The sequence below is a fragment of the Varanus komodoensis genome, unplaced genomic scaffold, assembly GCF_004798865.1.
Source record: "Varanus komodoensis strain SLA01 unplaced genomic scaffold, ASM479886v1 scaffold26, whole genome shotgun sequence".
NCBI classification, from domain to species: Eukaryota; Metazoa; Chordata; class Lepidosauria; order Squamata; family Varanidae; genus Varanus; species Varanus komodoensis.
In genome coordinates this window covers 195,024-217,586 of record NW_025335684.1, presented here as the reverse complement: position 1 = coordinate 217,586, position 22,563 = coordinate 195,024, and the positions used below count along the sequence as shown (strand labels likewise).

At 59.9% G+C, this 22,563-nt stretch overlaps 2 protein-coding genes across 11 annotated transcripts in view; both read right to left on the bottom strand.

Moving 5' to 3' along the window:
• Nucleotides 1-5,709, bottom strand: part of RHBDF1 (rhomboid 5 homolog 1) — a 20,595-nt gene extending 14,886 nt beyond the window's left edge. For 2 of the 3 annotated variants that reach the window (XM_044433369.1, XM_044433370.1), the window contains exon 1: nt 5,052-5,126. In XM_044433369.1, the coding sequence (XP_044289304.1) occupies nt 5,052-5,095 (44 nt within the window). In that variant the 5' untranslated portion in view covers nt 5,096-5,126. Of the gene's footprint in view, nt 1-5,051; nt 5,229-5,641 lie in introns of those variants that run through there. The other variant, XM_044433368.1, reaches the window with a different exon arrangement.
• Nucleotides 5,710-5,728: 19 nt separating this feature from the next.
• Nucleotides 5,729-22,563, bottom strand: part of NPRL3 (NPR3 like, GATOR1 complex subunit) — a 19,986-nt gene continuing 3,151 nt past the window's right edge. For 4 of the 8 annotated variants that reach the window (XM_044433378.1, XM_044433382.1, XM_044433381.1 and 1 more), the window contains exons 3-14: nt 18,432-18,561; nt 17,534-17,608; nt 15,638-15,791; nt 15,144-15,225; nt 12,965-13,102; nt 12,043-12,199; nt 11,056-11,162; nt 10,678-10,807; nt 10,356-10,545; nt 9,317-9,509; nt 8,438-8,599; nt 5,729-6,166 (exon numbers count right to left, since the gene is read on the bottom strand). In XM_044433378.1, the coding sequence (XP_044289313.1) occupies nt 6,031-6,166; nt 8,438-8,599; nt 9,317-9,509; nt 10,356-10,545; nt 10,678-10,807; nt 11,056-11,162; nt 12,043-12,199; nt 12,965-13,102; nt 15,144-15,225; nt 15,638-15,791; nt 17,534-17,608; nt 18,432-18,561 (1,654 nt within the window). In that variant the 3' untranslated portion in view covers nt 5,729-6,030. Of the gene's footprint in view, nt 6,167-8,437; nt 8,600-9,316; nt 9,510-10,355; nt 10,546-10,677; nt 10,808-11,055; nt 11,163-12,042; nt 12,200-12,964; nt 13,103-15,143; nt 15,226-15,637; nt 15,792-15,958; nt 16,314-17,533; nt 17,609-17,864; nt 17,971-18,431; nt 18,562-22,245; nt 22,285-22,563 lie in introns of those variants that run through there. The other 4 variants (XM_044433377.1, XM_044433379.1, XM_044433384.1 and 1 more) reach the window with 3 other exon arrangements.

Genomic DNA, 22,563 nt, shown 5'->3' with positions numbered 1-22,563 from the left:
TACCGTGGCCGGGGCCGGGGCTCCCTCCTGCAGCCGCCGCCGCCGCCGTCGAGGGAGCGCGCCGAGACGAGCCGAGCGAGCGAGCGGCGGCTGGGCGGCCATTCAGCTGGGGGCCGGCTTCGGCGCGGCCCGGCCTGGAGCCCGAAGGGCGTCCCGGCGTGCAAGGCGGGCCGGGCGTGACTCAGGCCTCAGGAATGCGCCCTCGTCGGAAGCGCCAGCCAGAGCGCGGCGGCGCGGCGCGGCGGCGGCGGCCGGACGGGACGCACGGGACGGGCCAGTCCCCGCGCCCTGGGCCCGCGCAGCCTCCCAGCCGGCCGGGGGAAGCGGCTGCCTGCCGGCCGCGCCGCGCGCAGGAGCCCCTGCAGGGCCAGCAGGGCTGCAGTGGGGCGGCCGACGCCTTCGCCGCGAGGGATGCCCGGGCGGCCCCGCGCAGGGCCAACGCGACTCCCGCCCGCCGCGCGCCTCTCCAGCAGCCCCCGGCTCTGTCTTCCCACCCAGAGGCAGGGGGTCCTCGGACCTGGGACATTCCGGGCCACCCCTGAAGAGCTGGGGGGAGGGATGGGACCAAGCAGCAGGCCAGGGTGGCTCTGCTGGTGCAGGCCATCCAGTGCCAGCTGGCATAGGAAGGTGCTCAGGTAGGCATTCTGCCCATGTGGTACCAGCTGGGGTGCTCCGCTCCTTCTCTGGGGTACTCGTTTATTGCAAAGAGCCTAATTGGTCGTCAACAGAGCCGTCAGACTGATGGCAAACATCATGCAAGCACCAGCATAAAACTGCCACCCCAGCGTGGCACCACTGCACGCCTCTCGGCCCGCTTCCCCCTCCAAAATCGTGGCCGCCCCAAGAGCCTGAGAGCCCAGACTGCTTCCGCTGCTGCTGCACTGTCCGCAAGTGGCCGGATTGGTGTTCCAGCGGCTGGCTGGGCTCAGGGCTCCCCAGCCCACCAGCCCCCACTGTCAGCAGCAGGTGTTCCGGTTGCTCCTGCAGGTGGTGGCCGGCTGGCCTGCCCACCTGCCCCTTCACCTGGCCTGTTTCCCACACTGCAGTGGGCCAGCTCCATTGCTGACCCATGGCTGTGCAAGGGCTCTTTGTCACGAGGAGCAGGCCACGGGCTGGCAGGGGTCTTGCCCCGGGGCCGGTTCAGCCCCTGAATGGCCAGGAGGGGGGAGAGGCTTGAATACGCCTTTGTGACCAAGCCTGGCACTGAGAGGCCCTGCAGAGAGCACAAGAATGTGGCCATTGAGAGTGGCGTCCGCCGCCTTTTCAGCGGTGGCGGAGTGGCCGCTTCCCTTTCCGGAGGCTTTTATCCCAGCAGGAAGAATAGCGACGCGCGTTCCTTCTTTCCTGGCTCCCTTCCTGGGCAGCAGGGCCGCCCTGCCTCCGATGGGAACACTGGCAAGCCGGGTGCTGCGGCTCCCCAGGAAAGCTCTGCTCTCCTAGCCACGAGCCACCCAGCTCCCTCCTGGCACACTTGTGGCTTGTGGCAAGCAACACAGTGTCTTGCTAGCAGCGAAGCGCAGGGCTGCTGCCCACCGCCGCCCACCCCATTTCCTCTTGAGGGAACGATGCATGAAGCCAAGTGGTCATGTCAGAGGAGAGGAGGCTGGCGGGAATATCCCAGGCAAAGCAGCAGAACACGGAAGCCCTGTGGAGGCCAGGCCAGGCCAGTGCACTGCTTTTAGTAGGCTGCTGTTGACCAAGCCTCCCAAAAGTCCCGGGGAAGCCATTCCCATCATCCGCAGGGGCACCTGGCATCCCCTGTGGGAGGAAACGGGCTGCCCTTTGCCACAGCAAGTCCTCGAAGGCCTCTGCTCCAGAGCTCCAGCCAGAATGTACTCCAGGCTCTCCTGGCCTGCCCTGGCCAGGCCTGGCCTTGGGCCAAGCGGATTCGCTTCCCTCTGCGAGGTATTACCCTTTGCAGGCCTGGCTAGAAGAGGAGCTCTCTGGAGAACAGGGTGGGCTCCGGCAGTGAGTGAGCAGGGCTGCAGCAGCGCAGTGGCAAACCTCGAATCCAGAGGGGAATCCAGGGCTTGGGCAGCCTCTTGGCTCTGTGGGAACGGCCAAGGACTTCAGCCCTCTTCCTGTTGTGCCAAACGTCCAGGGAAGTTTGCGGAGTAAGAATAGCCCAGCGAGTGGCATCCCGCCGTCCTGCAGGGCAGCGCTTGTTTGTGGAAGACTATTTTAATGCAGGGCAGCTGTGCCTTCCCAGGGCCCACACCCTCCGTGCAGACCGCTGCCCAGTCCTGCACAGGAGCAGTCCGCTCTTCGGCTGCCATGGGGCTCAGCAGCAGGAAAAGGAGCCCTCACCCCTCACCGCAACCACTCCTCGCCTGGGGAAGGGCGTATCTCCACGGAGGCCGGTCATCTGTGCCTGCCCTCCTCCTCCTCTCTGGTGGAGCTGGCAGCCCTCATCCTGGCCACGTTGCCCTGAAATTGTGCTCCTTGGGGAGCAGCCAATGCTGTGCACTTGAAATGCTCCTTTATCTTTCCTCCACACATCCTGTTGGTACTCCTTGCCGTGGACCTTCCTTCAGACTTGGGCCCGCTTGTCTCTTTACGCCACTGCAAGTGACAGTCCTGCAGGATCTCCTGCCCTATGTGGTTGTGTGGCCTTGGATTGTTTTTACGGGAGTCTCCTCACCTGTGTGAGAATTGGGTGGGGGGGACTTAGAGGCATGGGGACTTTGAAGACTCCAGGTTGCAGAAGGGCGTTGCCTGGTCTTTGCAACGTGTGCATTGAACAGATGAAGACCATGAGGATGGGGACCACCGGAGCTTCCTCCTCAGGATTCCTCCACATTCAAAGCAGCTGTGGGTGGAGGGCTCATTCAGTCCTCCCAGCTCCAAGGAGAGGGAGGCAGGTCAGCAGGTCCCACCCCACCTGGAAGGGAGTACAGCAGGGCCTGCCGGGCATGCCAGGCCTCAGGCTTGGCCAGGACGCTCTGGTGGCCCAGGATGGAAGATGCGCACCTGGTGCTATTAACTGCCAAGGCACCCCAATGGCTTCCTGGCTGTAATGGGAAGGACATTTTTATCTCGGTGCATTCTTAGACAGTGGCATCCGCAGCACGGGGAGGCTGGCCGGTTGGGCTCCTGCTGCGTGCCTTGCCTGGCCAGCTGAGGCCTCTTGCCCGCCGCCCGCTGCCCCAGCCCCTCCCAAAGTGGTGCCTGCTCTGGGTGCAGGTGCCTCCCAGGCTGCACCAGCTCGCTGCAGCACGAGGCTCTCCGCTTCAGCTCTGGAAGGAATCCCTGGGAGGGCCAGAGATGGAAGCACTGGTGGAGATGCAGTCGGCTGTCGTCGTCCTCTGGAAATAGCTGAGGTCCCACCTCAGTCTGCCGGGAAAGGGAGGGGCGGCCGGGCGGCTCAGCTATGTGCGGGTTTCTATTTGCGGCCTCTCTTGGCTCCAGGCACAGAAACAGGCATCTCTTGGTTCTGCCTAGTGAAGTATTTCTGCCCCCCCCCCCGCAAACTCGCAGGGGGCTGGGGAGGCCATCAGGAGACTCTTATCAGGCCAGGAAACGTCTCTGTCTCCAGCCACACAGGTATGCATTACCTGAGGAAAAAGTGATGTGCCCATTCCGGCTGCATTTCACCCCCCTGAGCTGGCTTCATGAGCTCTGGCCTGTGCCCGAGCAGGGCCTCTTTCACACTCTCCAGTCTGCTGCTGGATGCGAAGCAGATCCTGTTTCCAAACTGGGCCTCCTCTCGAGACAGCGCAGGGCTCATCCTGCACCTGGATTTCGGCGAGGCTTCACGCTTGCTCTGCTGCAGAGGCCCGGCCAGAAAGTTACGCTTCTGCTTGCGGCTGCTGCATATGGTCTGCATCCCGCCATCGTCGCAGGCCGGAGCTCCAGGCAGGCGCGCGGCTCTCTTCGCGGCCCCCACCAACCCCCCCCCCGCCTCGCTGAGTCCGGGCGGCACAAGGGATGCGAGCGAGCGCGCCCAGCGCTATTCGGCCCCTCTCGCCTCCGCCCACATGCCCCGCGCAAAGCGCGCGAGGGAAAGAACTGAGGTCGAGGCCTCCCCGGCCTGCAGTCCGCGCGTGGCGGCGGGGGCGGGGGGAGGCAGCGGGTCGCCCGCGAGCGACGTCTTGCCGGGGCTCTCCGCTCCTGCGGCTGCCGCCGCGTGGGGGCGCCCTTGCGCGGCCCGTGGGCGGGGCTCGTCGACGCTCCTACCACGTGATGCCGCCGGCGCCCCGCCCCCGCTTGCCCCGAAGCAAACGCGCTGCCATGCCCGACGGACGGAAGCGGGCTCTTCCCGGAGCGCCCCCCGCCCGGCTCGGGGCCAGGCCGCCCCGCCGGTCCTGCCCGCCTGACGGCCCCGGCCCGCTCTCTCCGTGGGCCGCCCCGGCCCGCCTGGGCGCGGAGTACTTCGACCAGCCCTGCATCCGCCTGGCCAAAGGCCTCCTAGGACAGGTGAGGCGAGCGGGTGCGAGGAGTTGAAGCGGCCCGCGCTGGGCCCCGGGAGGGGGCAGCCCGGCTCCTGCCCTGCTGCCACTTCCATGCTGGTGGCTCGCTTGCTGTCCCGCCCGAGAGCCACGCTCTCGCAGGAAGGGCGCTTCGTAAAAGCGCTGCAAACATCCCTAAAAGCTCCCCCAAATGTACACATTTGAAAACAAACCAGTTGAAAGAACGGGGGGAGCGGCCCCTCAAGCATGTGGGACGGGTGCCTCCCCAGCCCTTTCCATGCATATCTTTAAGAGTCTCGACATGAGGGACATCTTCCCCTGATGCCAAAAGAGAATGATGTTGAGACTGGTGAGCCTCGGAGGGTAGGCATTCCATGGTGGGGGGCACCACTGATAAAGCCCTTTCCTCAGTGTATCACACCTGGAGTCTCTTGCATGAAAAGCACCTTCTCTACCTTTGAATAAAAGTAAGATTCTAGATCTCATGAACTTGGACCATTTTGGACAGATCAGATGCTTCACTGTCTTAGCCTCAGCTGGCCCACCCAGCTGGCAGTGGCCACCCAAGATTTCAATATAGAAACATTTTTAACTCAGTTCTAGCAACTTGTGCATGTAAGAGAGCATTTAGCTGTGGCCTACCTGCAGCTGGGGATCCTTCCTCCTGCCTCCACTGCCACAGCCATTCTTCTGCTTCGTGTACGGCAAAGGACAGCTCCTTCAGCCTCTCTCCTCCCATATGCGTGGGGTCATGCACAACTCAGGTCAGGAGGATGCACAACCAGTTATTATTGGCTACGACTGCTGAAGCGGCCATTCCTGCAGGGAGCAAGTGGCCCCACGGTTGGCTTGCTGGCTGAGCCTTGGGCCAAGGACAGCTGGGGGCTTGGTGGCCTCCACCGTCTGCTGGGTGAGCAGGGACTGAAAGCCCTGCCACTGTCAGCTGGCAAGAGCTGAAGTGGAGCTCCAGTCTCTCGAGTCTCCCCAGCACACCCAGCTCCCCTCCGAGTTTGCTCCCAGTGTCAAGCAGCGGTGCCCTGGCTGGAGGCCTCCCCAGAGGGCAGCCCACTTTGCTGGGCATTGAGGTGGAGCGCTGGCAAGCGGGGCCCACAGGTGCTCTGTCTGGCTGAGGTGCTTGGGAGGGCTCCTTCCCTGCTGTTTTCCAGGTCCTGGTTCGGAAGCTGCCGGATGGGAGAGAGCTTCGGGGTCGGATTGTGGAGACAGAGGCCTACCTGGGAGGGGACGATACCGCTTCCCATTCACGGGGTGGGCGGCAGACTGCGAGGAACATGGCCATGTTCATGCCACCAGGCACTCTGTATGTGTACCAAATCTACGGGATTTACTTCTGCTTGAATGTCTCTAGCCAAGGTAAGCAATGGGAGCCGGCAGGCCCTCTTGACTGCAAAGTGCCGGCTGCCAGGTGCTCAGGAGGGCTGTGCGGACACGTCCCCGCGACACGCTCCGCCTCTCCCTCTCCCGGCCCCTCTCTCCAGGCAGGCAGGCAGGCAGGCAAGCATACTGCAGGCCCCACGTGCCGCTGAATGGAGGCCTCTGCGAGGATGTCATGTGGCCCCTTCGCATGTCCAGGCTTTTATGGACACCGCGTCTTCCCGACGCATCACGCAGTGTCCAGGAAAGTGCAGGGCAGGCTCAGTTTGTCTTCGTGGGGCCGCAAGGCCGGTTTTTGTTTCTTTTGCCCCTCTGGAATTCTGTCCTTGATGTCGGTTCGGTAACACCAATTTTTAAAAAGGGATCTGGAAGAATCAGGGAAATTACAGGCTGGTTAGCTTAACGTCTGTTCTGGGTAAACTGGTTGAAATTATTCCTAATGATGGAATCGATAAGCATGTGGACAGTGGCATTCTGGTGGACACCGTTTACTGGACTTCCAAGAGGCTTTTGACTGAGTCTCTCACCAGCTGCAAGTGCAGACTGATGGGGTCTGAGCTAGCAGTGCCTGAGCAGGAGGATTTGGGGCCCCCTCCTCGCGTGGGGGTTCCCTGCTCCTCTGGCTGCCTCACCCAGATGAGCAACCCTGTTCGAGCTTGGCTGCGCTTCCATTCCCCGTCTGCCTGCCGTGACTGGGACTACTGGAGGAGCGGGGCTGCGGAGCAGGCGAGCACTGCTGATTCTCGGTCTGTCCTTTGTAGGGGAGGGGGCTGCGGTCCTCCTGCGCTCCTTGCAGCCCCTGCAGGGCCTCAGCACAATGAGGGCGCTGCGCCTTGCTCAGCGGAAGGGGGCGGCCCATCCCCTGCAGGACCGGCAGCTGTGCAACGGGCCCTCCAAGCTCTGCCAAGCCCTTGCCATCGACAAGGGCTTTGACCAGGAGGACCTGGCCTGCAGCCCGGCTGTGTGGCTGGAGCCCGGCCTGGAAGCCCCCCAGGAAGAAGCCCTCGTCTGCACCAGCCGCGTCGGCATCAGTGGCGACTGGGCCTGCAAGCCCTTGCGATTCTACCTCCGGGGCAACAAGTATGTGAGTGTGATAGACAAGGAGGCAGAGCGGGCCAGCGCCAGCCCACTAGCTTGCTGAACTTAGCCACCAAGGCCCCGGGAAGGTTGCCCTGCTCGGGGCTTGCAGGATAGCATGACATGAGGATTGGGCCTGGGACCATTTCTTGAAGTCCATTTCTTTTAGCATTTATATAAATAAACGTGTTTTGTTCTGCTCCAGTGGTTGCTGTTGGGTGGGCAAGGCTGCCAGAGCTGGCGGCCTGATATGCTCTTTGTGGGCAGGAGCAAGCTTGCCGCGGGGATGCCCCAAGCACGCCACGCTCCCGGGGAAAGCCCTCCTTGTCCCCAGAAGCCAGAAGAAGCCTTTCACCCAGGGGCCTTGGTGTGACCTGCCGAGCAAGCAGTGCCCATTTTCCCCCTCTTCCTCAAAGCTGATCAGAACAAAGGCTTTCTGTGTCAAGTCCTTACAGTGCTAAAGCTGATTTGCTAAAGAAAGGCAAGAGTCAGCATCAAAAGGCACAAGCAAAGTTTGAATGCCAGCCGTTAGGAAAATGCGGCTTCATGATGGGAAGTCGACTCCAGACGGAAAACTTGTCACCTCTTCCAAACCCTGGGATTCTCAGCAGCTCCCTGGCTTAGCTCTGGGCCTTTGACCTTGGCCCTCGCATGACCCTAACATGCATGAAGCCTTTGAAGCTTCTTTTATGGGGTGGGCCCCAGCCCTATGCTGCCAGTGCCAGTGCCAGTGCCGTGGTGGTTGTGTCAAACCACCGCATGCTCGGGAACAAGGCACAGATAGGGGGCTCGGTGCCCATGGAGATGCCCCAGTGCATCAAGCATTACAAAAGCCTGGCTCGGTGGCACATGGGTGATCGGGTCCTGGGGGAATGCAGCAGTGCACCAAAGAGACCTCCTTCCTCCCTGCCCTGAAGCAGCTTCCAGTGCTGCCTCGCAGGGTCTCCATCTGGCTGCCAACCTGCAGCAAGGCAGCCCCTGGCCTGCTCTCCCACACGCACACCGCCTGTTCTGGGAGAAGGGGACATGTGCCACGATTGCCACGGGCAAAACATGGCCCCACAGACACTCCCGCGTTCTCCAGCGCCTGGATCCCAGTCGTGAAGGAAACAGAAGTTTGCACAGCCCAAGGAAAAGGGAAGGATGCACAGGGAAGGTGCCGCCTGCTTGCGAGGCCGGGTCGAAAAGGAGACGAGCCACACTGTCCAGGGGCAGGTGCTTTATTTGCTCACAGCACCAAGCAGACGTTGCCAAGAGCCACTGCACAGACCTCAGGGGAGCTGCCGTGGGGCAGTCTCCTCCGACGACAGCGGGCCAGCCTTCCCCCGAGGCAGATGGGAGCCTCGGCACAGCAGAGTCAACGGGCTGCTCGCTGGCGCAGCCGACAGCACTCGCCCCAGGGACCCCGCCTGAGTGTGCCCCGGCACCACCACCCAGGCCCCGGAGACCAAAGACCTGCACTCTCCCAGCCAGAGCAAATGGGCCAGCCCACAGTCCAGCTCTGGCAACGTTCCCGCCCTCACGGGCGTGGGTGAGACTCCAGGTGAGGGTCTGCTCACTTCTGGAAGGACTGAAAGACCGAAATGACAGGATCCTCATGGTTGGTCACGACCAGCACACTGCGGAACTTGTCAAAGAGCATGAGCAGGTGGGAGCGACGCATATTCTCGTTGTACATGATCTCCTCCAGGTGATGGTGCCCTCGGAAATAATGCAGCAGCCTGCAGAGAGAGGAACGCAGGGGCAGCTTCGGTACTGGGACGTGGCCAGAGCCCCCTGCGGCCGGGCCGTGCCGCCCGCCCAGGGGCCCAGGGCACGGCAGGGAGCAACTCGCCTTCCCTCGCACACCGGCTCGAGGGGGGCGGGGGAGCGCGAGGCACTGCCAGACTCTCCAGCAGCCCAGGCCAGCTTGCCAGGGGGCTCCAGCTGGGGGGAGACGCCTCCACTCCCACAATGGCTCGGCCAGCCAGACCGGACTGTGCCAGGGGTGGGGGGGCTGAAGGAGCCGCAGCCAGTCCCTTCCCCACCACCTCCTCCCATGCTGCCTTTCCGCACATTCTGTATGTGGCACGTGCCAGAATGGTGTGCAAAGGCTTCACGAGGCACATCTGAGGGGGAGCTGCGGGGCACTACAAGGAGAGACAAAACCCTCTGAAGCAGGCCATCTCATGTCCGAGTGTGCAGCATTCCCCTTCGAGTTCTGAAGGATCAGGAAATACTGCAGGCTGGTGCAGGTACAATACCAAACAGGGAAGCCAGGCGCCACCTTGGCCTTCAGGGTGGGCCATACACCTTTCAGAAAGCAGCATCGGGCAGCGCTGAGCTGGGGCGCCAGTGGAACCTGCTTGGCCCTTCCCAGCCAACCCTTCCTGGGCACCAGGTGGGAAGCGTCCTGGCCAGCTGAGCAGGCAGCCCTCCGGGGACACATGCCTCCTTACCTGGCAAACATGCGCAGGTCTTCTGGGTTGTGAGCCGCTGGGACACTGAGAATAGCTTCTTGCTCATGCTCCGAGAGGCTCGTCAACAGGTTCTCCGTCATGCGCTTGTTCACGGGCGAGTCTCCGCCTGGCAGCAGCTCTGCACTGGAGTTATCCATGCTGGGGCTGGTGAGGGTCATGTCGTCACTGCTGGCTGCAGGGCAGAGCGAGTGGAGCAGGGTCAGGCCACGGGGGCCTCGCGAAGGCAGCGGCAAGCTTGGCCTGCTGCAGCGCTCACAAGAGGCCTCCAGGAGGTGAAGCAGGGATCCCTCGTTCCAAGGGCACGGATGGCCGGCCAAAGCCAGCCAGTGGCCGAGGGCCTGTGAGCGCAGAGGGAGGGACAGCGCTTCCACGACCACAGCCGGCCTCTTCCGCAGCAGGCGAGAAGGAAAAGGCCCACACGCTTCTCCCGCCTCTGGCACGAGCTCTCTCGAGAGCAGTGACCCAGGGATGCCCGACTGCAGGCTGCTTGACGCCAAAGGGAGCGCAAGTCCGGCGGGGGAGCCCCACAGCCCACAGGCACGTGGGAAAATCCTTTGGCAGCTCTGCACACCCCCTCCCACGAGAGATGAATGTTCCTGTGAGTGGACAGGGCTGGCAGCTGCAGCCAATCCCGCTCCCCAGTCTGCACTGCACCGAAGGGATCTGACGATGATCCTATTACATTTCTATCCCTCCTTCCTCCCCTTGCGGGAAAACTTGGGCTGAGAGTGAGCGACGAGCGGGGAGGCAAGAGCCACAGGTCCCTGCCCAACACTCGCCTCCGCATGGCCTGCCACGGCCACAGGGCCTGATGAGCTGCCTCTTCTGAAGCGAGAAACCCCAAGACCAGAAAGCGAGGCCTGACTTGGCGCATTGCGTGGAAAAGCACCGCACGGCTGGCCGAGCTGCGCTGGCTCAGCCTGCCGCCCACGCAAGGTGGGGCCTTTCCCTGCCCACACCACGCGCAGGCGTCCCAACTCCGGCCAGACTCTGCTGGGGAGAAAGAGACGGTCCGTACCGGGAGAGCCGAAGCTGAGTGCGTTTGGGGTGCTGAGGCTTCGGCCGCCAGCCCGGGCAGCAAGGGGCCGTTCGTCCGCTCGGGCCCGCAGGTCCTCTTCCTTTGGGGGAGCCATCAGGCAGGCGTAGGTGTGGAGCTGGATGAGGAGCCGATGCTGGAGCATCCAGACCACCATCTGTATGAGCTGCGTCTGAGGGAGGAGACGGAGAGGGGCGCCCGAGGGCAAAGCACAGCGTTGTGGGGGCCGCCCACAGGCAGCTCGACAGGCAAATGGCTCATTCTCCAGCCAGAGAGTGGGGGGGGGGGAGCAGAAACCACGTACCTCCTGCACTGGCGGAGCAAGAGGATCCTTGAACTCTGACAGAGAAACTGGCAAGGAGAACTTGGACAGAACTGAGGGCAGATCATGACCCGGAAACTGGCAGGAGAATCTGTCTGCCAGAGGGGAGTAACTACCAAAGGAAATAGCAGTCAAGGCTCGTCTTTCAGCCACTTCCACAGGGCTCCAGCTGGCTTCTGTGGACTTTTGGCCACTTATCCCGACTAGAAGCCTGGCAGGAGACAGGGACCTGCCCGAGCCCTCCCCTGGTTTGATGGGGAGGCCCAACCCTGCAGCCACCAGAGTTCCCGGCTCCCCCAGCATGGAAATCGTGCTCGCGTGATTTGGGCTTCCTGGAGCAGAGTGCTCAGAAACACTTACAGGCAGATGCCAGCGGTGGGAGAGAGCATGTAGACATTGTTCTCGCAGAGTGGGTAGACGATGATGGCTTTTCCCCAGTACACCAGGTGTGCAGCCAGCTGGAACACCTGCCACGCGAGACGGAAGAGGCCATGAGCCTGGCGCAGCTGCAGGCCAAAGCAGGGCAGACGAGGAGGAAGGGGACGCAAAGGTGTCTTGAGCAGGCCCAGTGCTTAGGAAGCCGCAGCCGCAGCCAGGGCCTGGGAAGAAGGGGCTTCCAGGCGGCAAGTTGCAGAGGGCCGAAGCAGGCTTGCCCAAAGCCCTTGGCCAGCCCCACCTCAAGCAGCGTGCTGTGGGATCCCTGCCCCACATCAGTCAGGAGGCTCCTGGGGTCTGGCAGTGGGCCTAGGCAAAATTCCCACCCCGGGATGCTGATGGATACCCCCCTTCCCATTGTGGTCCAACCTCATGGAGGAGGACCCACCCAGGTGCTCCACTGGTCCTTCACCACGGCAGCACTTGCCTGACATACGGACGGGTCCTGGCTCAGTCGGGTTATCTTTGGCCGTGGTTCACGGTGGGGAAGCCATGCAGTGACAATTACCAGTGTCACAGCAGAGAGGAGAGCGCCCTGCCCGCCCGCCCGCCCGCCCTCTCGGAGGCAGGCACTGGCTGGCCGGCACTCGGGGGAAGGCCCGTGTGGGACTGGCTGGACGGGCCCCGCTGGGTCTCAGCCTGCAGCCGCGGACGGGCTCTGCCGAAGCACGTGAAAAGAGGCGACATTCTGGCTTCCTTTGCCACAAGAGGATGGCTAACTCCTCCTCTGGGCCCTTGGGAGCAGAAGAGAGTCCTTCCCCGTGGCACAGACACAAGAGACACGCTTTGGATGGCACACAGCTGCGCCAAGCAGAGGCCCCGCTCACTCCTCCAGGCCACCGTGGCCACTAGGCTGGGCCTGCTCAGGCCAACTGCCCACCCTGTGCACTCCCCACCCCTTGCCCATGGCACCTGGAGCAGGGCCAGGTCAGCATCCTGGGCCAGCTGCTGGAGGTTCTTCACAGCCGAGGTGGTCCTGATGACACGGACCAGAGCAGGGGAACAGTCCAAGGGGAGCTCGCTGAGGAGGGACTTCTCATCTTTCAGAAGCAGCAGGGCATGGTAAGGCCTGCAGGAAGACAGAGAGGCCATCCGTGGAGGGGCACCTCAGTGCCTGACCCTCTCCAGGAACACCAAAAGCTTCCCGACCCTTTGCAGAACAAGCAGCAGCCGTCGTGGTGAGCAAAGACATGACCCTCAGGGGAATTATGGAGGAATCATCATGCCAGCACCAGAAGAGATGAGCGACAATGAGAAGCGCTGCTGCTGCTGCTGCTGGGGGCAGAGCAAGGAGGCCCGGCTTGGGCTCAGGGTCCTATTTCTCTGTACCAGGTCCGAGAGGAGGGCAGAAGCTCCCCCTTCATGAGCCTGGAACTGCAGGCCCCGAGCTAGACCATGCCCGGAAAATAAGGCAGCTCCCTCAGCAGGCAACTGCACACCGGGGAAAGAGGCAAGAGCAGTGCTTTCAGAGCTGTGTGGGCCATTTAACTTCTAACTACAATTTTCAAAGGTGGCCCAGACAGCCTGCCGTGACAGGAGAACGCAAGCGCATGTGCAGGTCTCAAAAAGCTGCTCCAGAAGTGATCCGGCTCCTGGGCAGCCTCAGAAGCGTGAAAGGGGCCCTGCAAAAGGGCTCAGCTGCCACCTCTTGCCACGTCCTCAGGGACCGGGGGCAGGACCAGGTTCGAGATGCGCCCCCCCCGACCCGCACGAATCTCCTGGCATTGGGAAAGGCCCAGCTCAGCTCCCTCCTAGGAGGGAGGCTGCGTCCAGAACGTGCCATCCAAGCCACACATAACTAGCGGTTGTTCTGGTCTTCTCCGAGAGCTCATACCGAATTGCCTTCAGGCTCCTCTCAATGGCTTCTGGGGGGATGAGATGGGAGGCTGCTGAATGGATCTTGTGAGGCAGGCAGAAGCTCACCTCCAGCCAGTGGTTGATGTGCAGCTGGACCACCCCCGTTGTGCAGAGGCTGGAAGGAAAGAGGCACGAAGTCCAGGAGGCCTCCCGCGAGCATCGCAAACCAAGCGCCTTCTTGCGGGGCGCCTGTCACGGCACCCCGGGGGTCTACAGTGCCAGCAGCAACCTGCGGCGTCAGAGAGGGATGTAGGCAGGTGCCGGGGGTGCCTGCAGGCTGCTCTGAGGAAGAGTGGGAGGCGGAGGCTGAGACCTGGCGCCACCCGCAGCCCCAGAGCCTCTTCCAGCCCAGGAAGGCCTGCTGTGCCGCCTGGCTTGGCCGCAGCTGTGCTGGCCGCAGGGTCCCACCTGCTGAGGGTTCAGCCTCATTGTGGGATTCTGGTTAGGGTTAGGCACTGATTAGGCCTCAGGGAAGTACTGCACATACTTCTGGGCACTGCAGTTTAAAAAAGATGCAGACGAGATGGAACAGGTTAGGAAGAGGGCAACAAGGATGATGGCCCTGGTGGCCCGTGGCTCCTTCCAGCTCTACTGTGCCCTGATTCTGTGAAGGACCCTGGGACTCTGTCCACAAAGCATTTCAGCCTGCCTTAGGACAACTCGGGAGAGCCCCATGGCAAAGCAAAAGGGAGCTGCGGCATTCTCACGCACAGAGGCAGGAGACGCCCCTGCCCGGCACGTGGGGGAGCCCGAGCAGCCAGACCCATGCAGGTTGCCAGCCTCCACCTGTGCTGTGGTGGCAGCTTCAGAACTCCAGGGAGGGCTCCTGCTCTGCAGAAGGGGCCTTCCCGCTCCAGATCTAGCCCAAGCACAGCTGCGAAAGGCAGCAAGGAGAAGTGGTAGACGCAGCACGGCTGCCTCCTTCGCCCTGTGCGATGCAGGAGACTGCCCGATACCCGATCTGTCGACACACAGTGGCGGCGGCAGCTGCCTCCAGCTCTCCGGCAATTTTCCAGCCCTGCCCGGGAAAGGCCTGGATCAGACCCAAGACCTTCCGTGTGCTCGGATGGCCCGTCTGGCACTGAGCACAAACGGCCCTCCACTCTCAGGGGCACCACAGAGAGCCACGTGACTGGGCCCTGGTCTCAGGTCAGAGCACCCCCTCTGGTCTCTCCAGAGGAATGCACTCCTCACCCATCTGCTGGCTGCCGGCAAGACCAGAGCAAAGACAGGCACTTCTCCCCACCCGAGAGGCAGTGCCAGCAAACCTGTAGCAGGGCTGAGAGAGTGGCTGCTCCCCAGAAGAGGGCGCTGCGCTCCTCTGAGACTTTCTGGAGCAGGCTGAACTCTTCCCCAAGGAGCACCTGGAACCGGGCAGGTCAGGCCTTGCCTGGCATGTGACCAGGAAGAGAGGCATGCTTGGGCTGCAGCAGAGTGGGGGAGCCTAGCCTCGGTCAGACTAGGTCTGCAGGAGTTGCTGGTGTGGGGGACTTTCTGGGTACCCTAACAAATCCCAAAGGAACAGCAGATTCCACGGGAAGCATGCAGGAGCAGCCCTGGAGAGCCTCCCCTGCACCAGCTTCACATGAGCCATGACTCTGACTGCTGAGAGGCTGAGCTGGGCTTAAACCAGCTTTTCCAACAGGGTGCCCCCAGCTGCTTTAGAGACTGCAATCCCTGGAATGGGGCTGATGAAAAACATCTGGAGGGCACCCTAATAGGGAAGGCTGGCTGAAGAGGATGCTGTGGGACTGGCAGCAGGAAGCTGTTCCTCTTGGAAAGCAGAGGATCCTGGGAAATCTCCTGCCGAACATCTGCCTCAAGGGAGCAGACGATGCTGACATGAAGGCCTGGAGGCCCGGCCCTTCCTGAGCTGAAGCAGGGGAGGAACACAAACGGCACGGGATTCCTTCGCTTGGCAATGCCCTCTCAGCAAGCCTGCCGTGAGGGTGTGGTGAAGCAGAGGTGACGGCAGCGTCCTTCAGAGAGGAGGGTGCTGAGAGCCCCACCCTGGACCCTTCCCTTGGGCACAGCCGGCCCCACCGCTTGGGCCGTGGGCAGCTTCCCCCTTTGGCCTCCCAGCAGGGCTGCTGCCACGTCTGGCTAAGGAAACCAGGGCGGTCCGTGGGTGCAGTGAAGCTGGCGAGGGGCCTCACCTGTCATAGGCCTCCTTCAGGTCCCTGGCCAGTTTGCATTTGGGAAGGATGTGGAGAAAAGGGGACTGTGGTCCTTCAGTGCCTGCGCGGGAAGAAAAGAAGTGGAGGTCAGCTGGGGAGCCTTCACAGCACGTCACAGGCCTGACGGGAAGTCCTCGCCCCCAAGCGGGGGTCTCCTGCACTCTCACCCATCAAGTGCCTCCAGGAAACCCCCCATCCAGCAGATACAGAGACGCGCCGATGCCCCTTTCTGCACAGGGAAGGCAAGGCTGCTGCTGGATTGGCCGCGGCTCCGCCCCGCGAAACGGAAGGTTCCGGGCCACTTGAACTAGCACGGAGGTAAAAGGGAGGGAGGCTCCTGCCCCCGCCCCCCATGACCTGACACGGACACTGCATTTAGCTGCTGCAGGCGTGTCAGCACCTCCCCTGGAAGCAGGATGGACATGCCAAAACGCGGCATCCACGGGTGGAGATGAGGAATCTGTCGGGCTCACTTTCTGACATGGCTGACACTTCGTCCTGAATGGCCAAGATGAGTTTGGCCTCTCTGGTGAGGTACTGGCAGCGGCGTTCCTCGTGCTGGAGAACAATGGCGATGCGGCGGGAAAGGTTGTGCAGGCAGCTGATCACAGAGGGGTCTGCAGTGGCCTGGGGGTGACACAAGGGGCACACTTCTGAGCTGGGGACAGCAAAGGGTGGGCCAGTGGGCGCTCACAGCCGGGACCGTCCCTTGCAGCTGCTCACGCCTCCCTCAGCTTGTGCTCTCCAGAGTCGGCACAGCTGCCTTCTGCTGCCGGAGCTAGGCGGCTTCCCACCTTCACATGGCTGCCTGCTCAGGGAGATGGATCCGGAAAAGCAGCCCGGCCAGCAGGACCTGCTTCTCGAGCCACTAGAAAGGTGGATGCTGTTGCCCCAAAGAGCCGTGCCCCTTTTGCAGCTGGAGCAGGGATAGCAGCCCTTCTCAGAGTCAGGTCCAGGGACTCAGCCCACGAGGCTCCTCTTTGGGCTGGTGACCAAGCCTGCACTCACATCACCTCACGTGCTCCCAGGCCCTTTCTGTGCCCTTATGCCTGCTAAGACGTGCAGCAGGAACAGGCGGGATCAGCCTGGCCAAGCCCACACCCAAGTCCCACACAGGACCCTTGGGGGGGCAGAGCCAAGGCTCCGTGACAAGAGAGAGCGCTGCCTGCCCCGTGAGTGCCTGTCTGAAGCCCCGTGGCATGTCCTCCTTTCCAGCTCAGCAGGCTGCTGGCTCATGCCTCCACCGGGGCAGCATGTGGGAAACCTATCAGCCACGCACAGTTGAGCAGGTGGGGCTGGAGGCACAGGCAACAGGGGTGCGGCAGGCACCTGCCACGGGCCTGTTAAGGAACTGGAGGGCAAGGCCGCTGATAACGTTTGCCTACAAAGCTTGCAAGCTATGACTCAGCTTTCCAGAGCCCAAGCGTTCTCGCTGAGTCACAGTGCCACGGGGGAGATGAGGCTTCAGCGGACCTGTGAGGAGGATAAGGCTGGGGCCCACCCCCATACGGCAGACGGGTTCTTCCTGGAATCTGGATATGCTGGCAGCTGCAGACCCAAGAAGGGCTGCAAGTCCTCCAGGCAGGGCAGGAGGAAGGCAAGAGATGGGTATGGAGAGGGGACGCAGGTTCTCTCGGGAGTATAATATACCAGGAGAGGCCGCCCTAGGAAAGCCCCCAAGTCCAGGCTGAGCTGAACTGCTCATTTACAGGGTCACCCCCAGGAGCCTCCACACTGGCCACCTTCACCGCACCTTTGCCTGGGACTGTGGATCCAAGGAAGAGAAGCCTCAGGGCCTGCACTGAAGCTTGGTCTGCCTTGGGAGTACACGCCCCTGGGAAGGACCACGGAGGCCCTCAAATCTAGTCCTCCGCTCAGTGCAGGGACCCAGTTTAAAGCATCCTTGCCAGGTGGCTCTCCAGTCTTGGCTTGATTTTCTCATCACACTGCTGACGCACATTCAGCTTGTGATCAACTAAACTCCAGGATCCTTTTGACACATACTCCTGTCGAACCAGGTAATCCCCAACCAAGATCTGGGCTTTTGATGTCTTTTTCCAACTTTGTGTCATCTACTCAGCATTCATGCCTCTTCCCTCAAGTCATAAGTCGAAGCACTGATTACTATGGGCTCAAGCCCAAGCCCAGCAGCACCCACTCAATTCCTTCTTCCAGTTGGATGAGGGACCGGTGAGAAGCACTCGGCCCAGTCAGGCTCTCTAGCCACACCTAACATTCGGGCAGCCCAGCGCATGCACGGACAGCTTGCTAATCGGGCACTGTGGGCCGCCTGACACACGCTTCACCAAAGGGCCTGCTGGTTTTCCCAGGATCAAGCACTGCTGGTGTGAATCCCAGGATATCCTTACCCTTAAGGCAAACACAACGTTGAAGAGAATCATTGTGGGCATCTCTCTCTTTGGGGAGGGGTCTGTCTTGGATATCTGCAAAGGAAACAAGAAAAGTAAGACATGCAGCAGAAAGAGTGGAACAAATATGCAAGAGAATGGTGAGTGGGGAGAGGGTGTGTGGGCAGGGCAGGGCAGGGCAGGGCAGGGCAGGGCAGGGCAGGGCAGGGCAGGGCAGGGCAGCAACCGAGAAGACAACTGCCCCCGAGATCGTATTAGCAGACGCAGTGTCCAGATCATGAGGAGCAGCATGTCCAGTTCGGGGTTTTAAGATGGTCATTGAGAAACTGGCCTGCTGGGATCAAGAGGGTGGTGCAAAGGCAAGGCCTGGAAGCTTTGGGTGCCAGGGCCAGTCCCTGGATTAGGGTCAGTGCAGAAGATATTTAGAACTCATGGAGTAAAGTGAGCTGGCTTGAGCTCTAAAGATACCAAGCGACAGCATCAGCAGGTAGGTGAAGCTGCCTGCCTGAAAGTGCCAAAACTGAATCATGCAGATCACGTATAAAGTTTGTGAAAAGTGGGGGCGGCGAGCACACGACCTGAACCTGAAGGCTGGCTAGGAAGCACGAGGAGTGAGGAAAGCTCTTCCTTTCGTCATTAGCCTGAGAGCAGAGTGGAAGAACCGCCCTCCCTGTCCTGCCTGGGGCATCCAGATAACCACGGCAGGAATGGGATGTTTGGTGAGAGGGGCCCTGAGCAGGACCCACCCTCAGGGCTCCTTCTCCTGCCAAGCCCACTGCCTGTGTACACACCAGGGAAGTGGCAAAGGCGGAGGCCAGGCCTGACTTGAAAGAGTCACGGAGCCGCACGCATTGGCTGTTTCAACAGCCATGGCCTTCCTGAGCCCATGGCCCATTACCTGCCCAAAGGCATGCTGAAGCAGTGTTGGGTGGCCAACGAAACGGATGTTGTCAATCTTCAGCTCAAACTTTTTGCCACACATATCCGATTTGGTAGCCAGAATTGTTGCCAGGATGACATCTGAGAACCTTCAAGAGCAGAAACACAGATTACTGTGCTTATACCAACCCAATATTTTCCCAGAGCCAAGGAGAATTATATTATTGTTGTTGTTGTTGTTGTTGTTGTTGTTGTTGTTGTTATTATTATTATTCATTCTGTAACTATTACTTATAAACCATTACATATTGGGGCCTCTTGGAGCCAATCAGTTAGGGAAATTAAGATGCTGTCATGACCACATCTTTCAAATCATCAAAACGATTGAAGGAAAAGCATCAGAGGCAGATGGGCAGCTCGTGCATCTTTCACTCATGGCAAGCTCAGAAGTACATGGCAAAGTTAGGCAGAGTTTGCTTTGGCTGCAGGTCCCCAGACTCAGCTACAGGTTAGGCCTCTCTAAGCATCAAGGTGTTACGTCAGCTCAAGCAGTCCCCTGAATGCAGGAATGTACCTGCCTGCCTCAGAAGCCCCTTGTGCCCATCCTTACGCTTTCCCAAAGAGCTGCTTTGGGGAATCCACTCTTTCCTCCACAGAAAAGCTTTTTATGTCATTTGTGATGTGGAAAAGGAACAGTTCTCAGGCCTCAAATTGCCCAGAGCAGTACTCCTGTCCCTTCTACACCTCAAGCCCTGAGAGATACTCTGAAGCACAGGGCATCTCCCTCAAAGGACACGGCGGAGATACAGCTATGAGAAAGGGCGGAGCTATCATTCTGGAAGTCAGACTTCTGCAAGACACCAAAGAATAGCCTTGAAAGCCTAAAAGGGTCCAAGAACAGGAGCCCCTCTCTGGACACACTAAAAACAGCTCCTTTCCAGCCAACTCCTGCCTGGCTCCCTCTCTGGAACAGAGATAGTGGCAAACCAATACAGAGCTGCTCAGTCCCAAAGAGAGCAACATTTCCAGCATTTGCCACATGCATGGAAGGCAATGGGGAGAGAGGCTGCAACTGTCCCACACAGCAGAAAACTGCCGTAGACTGTGCAGCTTCCTGGACAAAGAGAGTGGAGGCGCCTGGGATGACAACTTGCAACTTCTAAGGAGTCTGTCAGTCAGTCACCGTGACTGATCTTTTTAACATTTTACACGGTCTAAATAATGACACCCCCCACCCCCCGTGCTTGGTTCTCTTCCTCTACCCTGGATCGCTACGGTTTGGCCCCAATGGCTGCTCAGGACACTAATGCCTGTGCCCTTCCAAGTGGGTCACTCAGAGGCTATCCATGAAGTGCACTGGCTAGAAATGAGGAGCAGCTGCTTTCCCTGTTGCTGCCCTTGCACCCACCCAGCCTCCAGCAAAGTGGACTCTGCAGACAGAAGCACTCGCTCTGGCTCCGTATCAGCTTGAAAAATTGCCCAGGAGGAAGCCACGCTCAAAGCTGAGCAAGGGCCACGTTTTCTGAAAGATGGGCCTTTCCATGGGGGGGTGGGGCACAGCATATAACCACGTGTCATGTTACAGCAGCCCCTTGCATACTTCTTGTTCCAGTTCCACAACACCACAGGCTGTGGGGATTTGCTGCAAAGTTCAGCCAGGCGCAGATTCCACTGTTTGCCAGAAGTTCAGCTTCCAGCCCCCTGGGATCTGGGCACAAGCCAAGTGGAGGACAAACCATGGGGCACCCTTTCCTGAATCACCAATCCAAAAAGTCACGCTACACCCAACATATCCTCAAGGCTGCGGCTGTACCACCTCGGGCCTTGGCTCACAGGGAAGGCCAGCTTATCCACCTGCACAGAGAAGAATGGAGGCAGCGCCCATCGGATAAAGTAGCCGAGGCAAAACAGAGGGTGGTTCTGGCAATGGCCTGCACCAGAAAACCTGACAGGGTCTGTCCGAAACCCTCCCCCAGTGCTGGGCAAGTGAACAATCCTGAATGGTGCTGAAAGGAAAAAGGGCAACTACAAACACTGTATGGAAACCTGGATGTGCAGGAGGTAAATATCTACTTGAAAAAACTTGTTGCTTGAAACTCAGTTTTAAACCCAGCATAACTCAGTTTTAAACCCAGCATAACCCTCAAACACTCTTCTATTCTTGCAATGCAAGTCATTCAAAGACTCTTCCATTGGAAAAATTTGAGCAGCCAACATGTCTTGAATTGGAGCTGCTTGTTAAAAATGCTGGGCTCGCTGAGGAGTCTGCCTTCCTCTTCAACTAATCTCTGAAGCCAGAGACCAAAATACCTGAACAGAAAAGGACTTTCACTTGCAAATGGGCAGAATGCTTCCTCCTCTTCCACCCCAGCTTATCCCCAGCCCTTTTATGGCAACTCTGCTGAGCTCACCTGTTTACAGGGGTCACAACTACTGCTGATGAAACACGGGTTTTAATAAGGTTGCAATCCTCTTTAAGCAGCTACAGGAAGGCTAGATAAACATGTTTTAAAGGCATACAAAATATTTAAAATTAATATTCTCAGGGCAGGTACTGACCTGAAATGAAAACAACAAATTGTGGAGCAGCTGGAGAAGCAGAACAGAGAGCCTCTGAAAAATGCTGGCGTAATGGATGGATGGCCAGCCGGCCAGCCAATCACGTGGCTCCCATCCCCAAGTCTTGGAGGGCACCTGAGCATCCAAGCTCAAGGTCGCCATGTTCAGAAGGCTCTGTGGAAGCCAGCAATATTGGAGGGCACGGAGACTGAGGGCTGCAACTGCCACCAAGAAAGCCCCTTCCTCAGCAGCCAACAGCAGCCCCCTTGGGTGGCAAGTCTAGAAGAGAAATGAGGCCAGTAGCTGCTACCCACTGAGCACCTGAAGTGAACGGCCTGCCATTTCTCCAGGATTTCCCCTTTTCTCACACATTCATTACTTCTTTCACTTGCTACCCAAAGGAAAGGAAGGGCCTCGGCTGCCCTGTATCCTTCGAAAAATACTCAGAAATGTGCCACGGTCTCGGGGCAAGTGCGTGAGAGCCGGAGGCCCCAAACAAACCATGACAATTCATCACAGAAGAGAAAAACCGGGCATTCCACATGGTGGACCGCTAGTGCTATCAAACAGAAGGCCTTGGGCAGTAAGGAAAAAAGAAGGAAGAAGTGGTGGGAAAACAGAACGGGATGATGAGTGGCAGATGCCACCAATGAGATCCCTTGTGGACGAGGCAGGGTAATGGCGCACAGAGAGCCTCCCCTGGAAGCACCCATCATGCTACTCTCTGGCATGTGGCATTTCGGAGATCCCAGTTCGCGCCTTGAAACCCTGGCTCAGGGTTTCAGCCAGCATGCAGGCATGCCTCAGTCGTCCACGGAGGAAATCCGGCATGTTGTCTGCCTGCAGGGACACCTTGTGCCATGCCTGCCAAGGGCCGCAGGAGCCCACTGTCCCAGAGAATGGGCCCTCAGTGCAGCCTGCTCCTGCGACAGTCCCCTGGCACATCTAGCTCGGTCTTCTCTCTGCTAACTGGTTGCAGGGAGACGCTTCTCTAGCCCAGCCAGAAGATGCTGGCGGGGACAGGACCTGAGGCCTGCCACTGCACGCAAAGCAAGCGCTCTCCTCCCGCTGGACTGCAATTCTCCCCCGCCCATCTCTGCCCGTTGGAAGTGTGGCCCGATTTCCTGGGTGCAGAACTACGTGCCCTGGCCTGGCATTCAATTCAATTGCAGCTTGCTAGGAAGAGGAGGTGAGAAACAAAGCACAGGAAAGGAGGGTGAGAGAGGGAAGCCATATGAGACGGCAGTGCTGCTGCTTCAGAGCGTTGGTCTTACCCCGACACCACCTGCTCATCAGTGAGAGGGCATGGCTCTCTGAAAAGAGGAACAGGGGCCATCAGCACCATTCGGAAACACAATGGGAGAATCAAGCAGGCAGAGGCACACGGCCCCAACCACAATTACAACAGTGTAAAAGGGGGCGGGGGAAGGGGACATCAGGAAGCAGACACCGTCAAACGAGGACCCTGTGGAGCTGCTCATAAGAAAAGCAAGTCACTGTGAGGAGGGCACGATTCACCCACCACACACAGTGACAGCTAGAAACAAAGCTGCCCAGGAGAACAAGAAAGATTCCGGGGGGGGGGGGGGGGG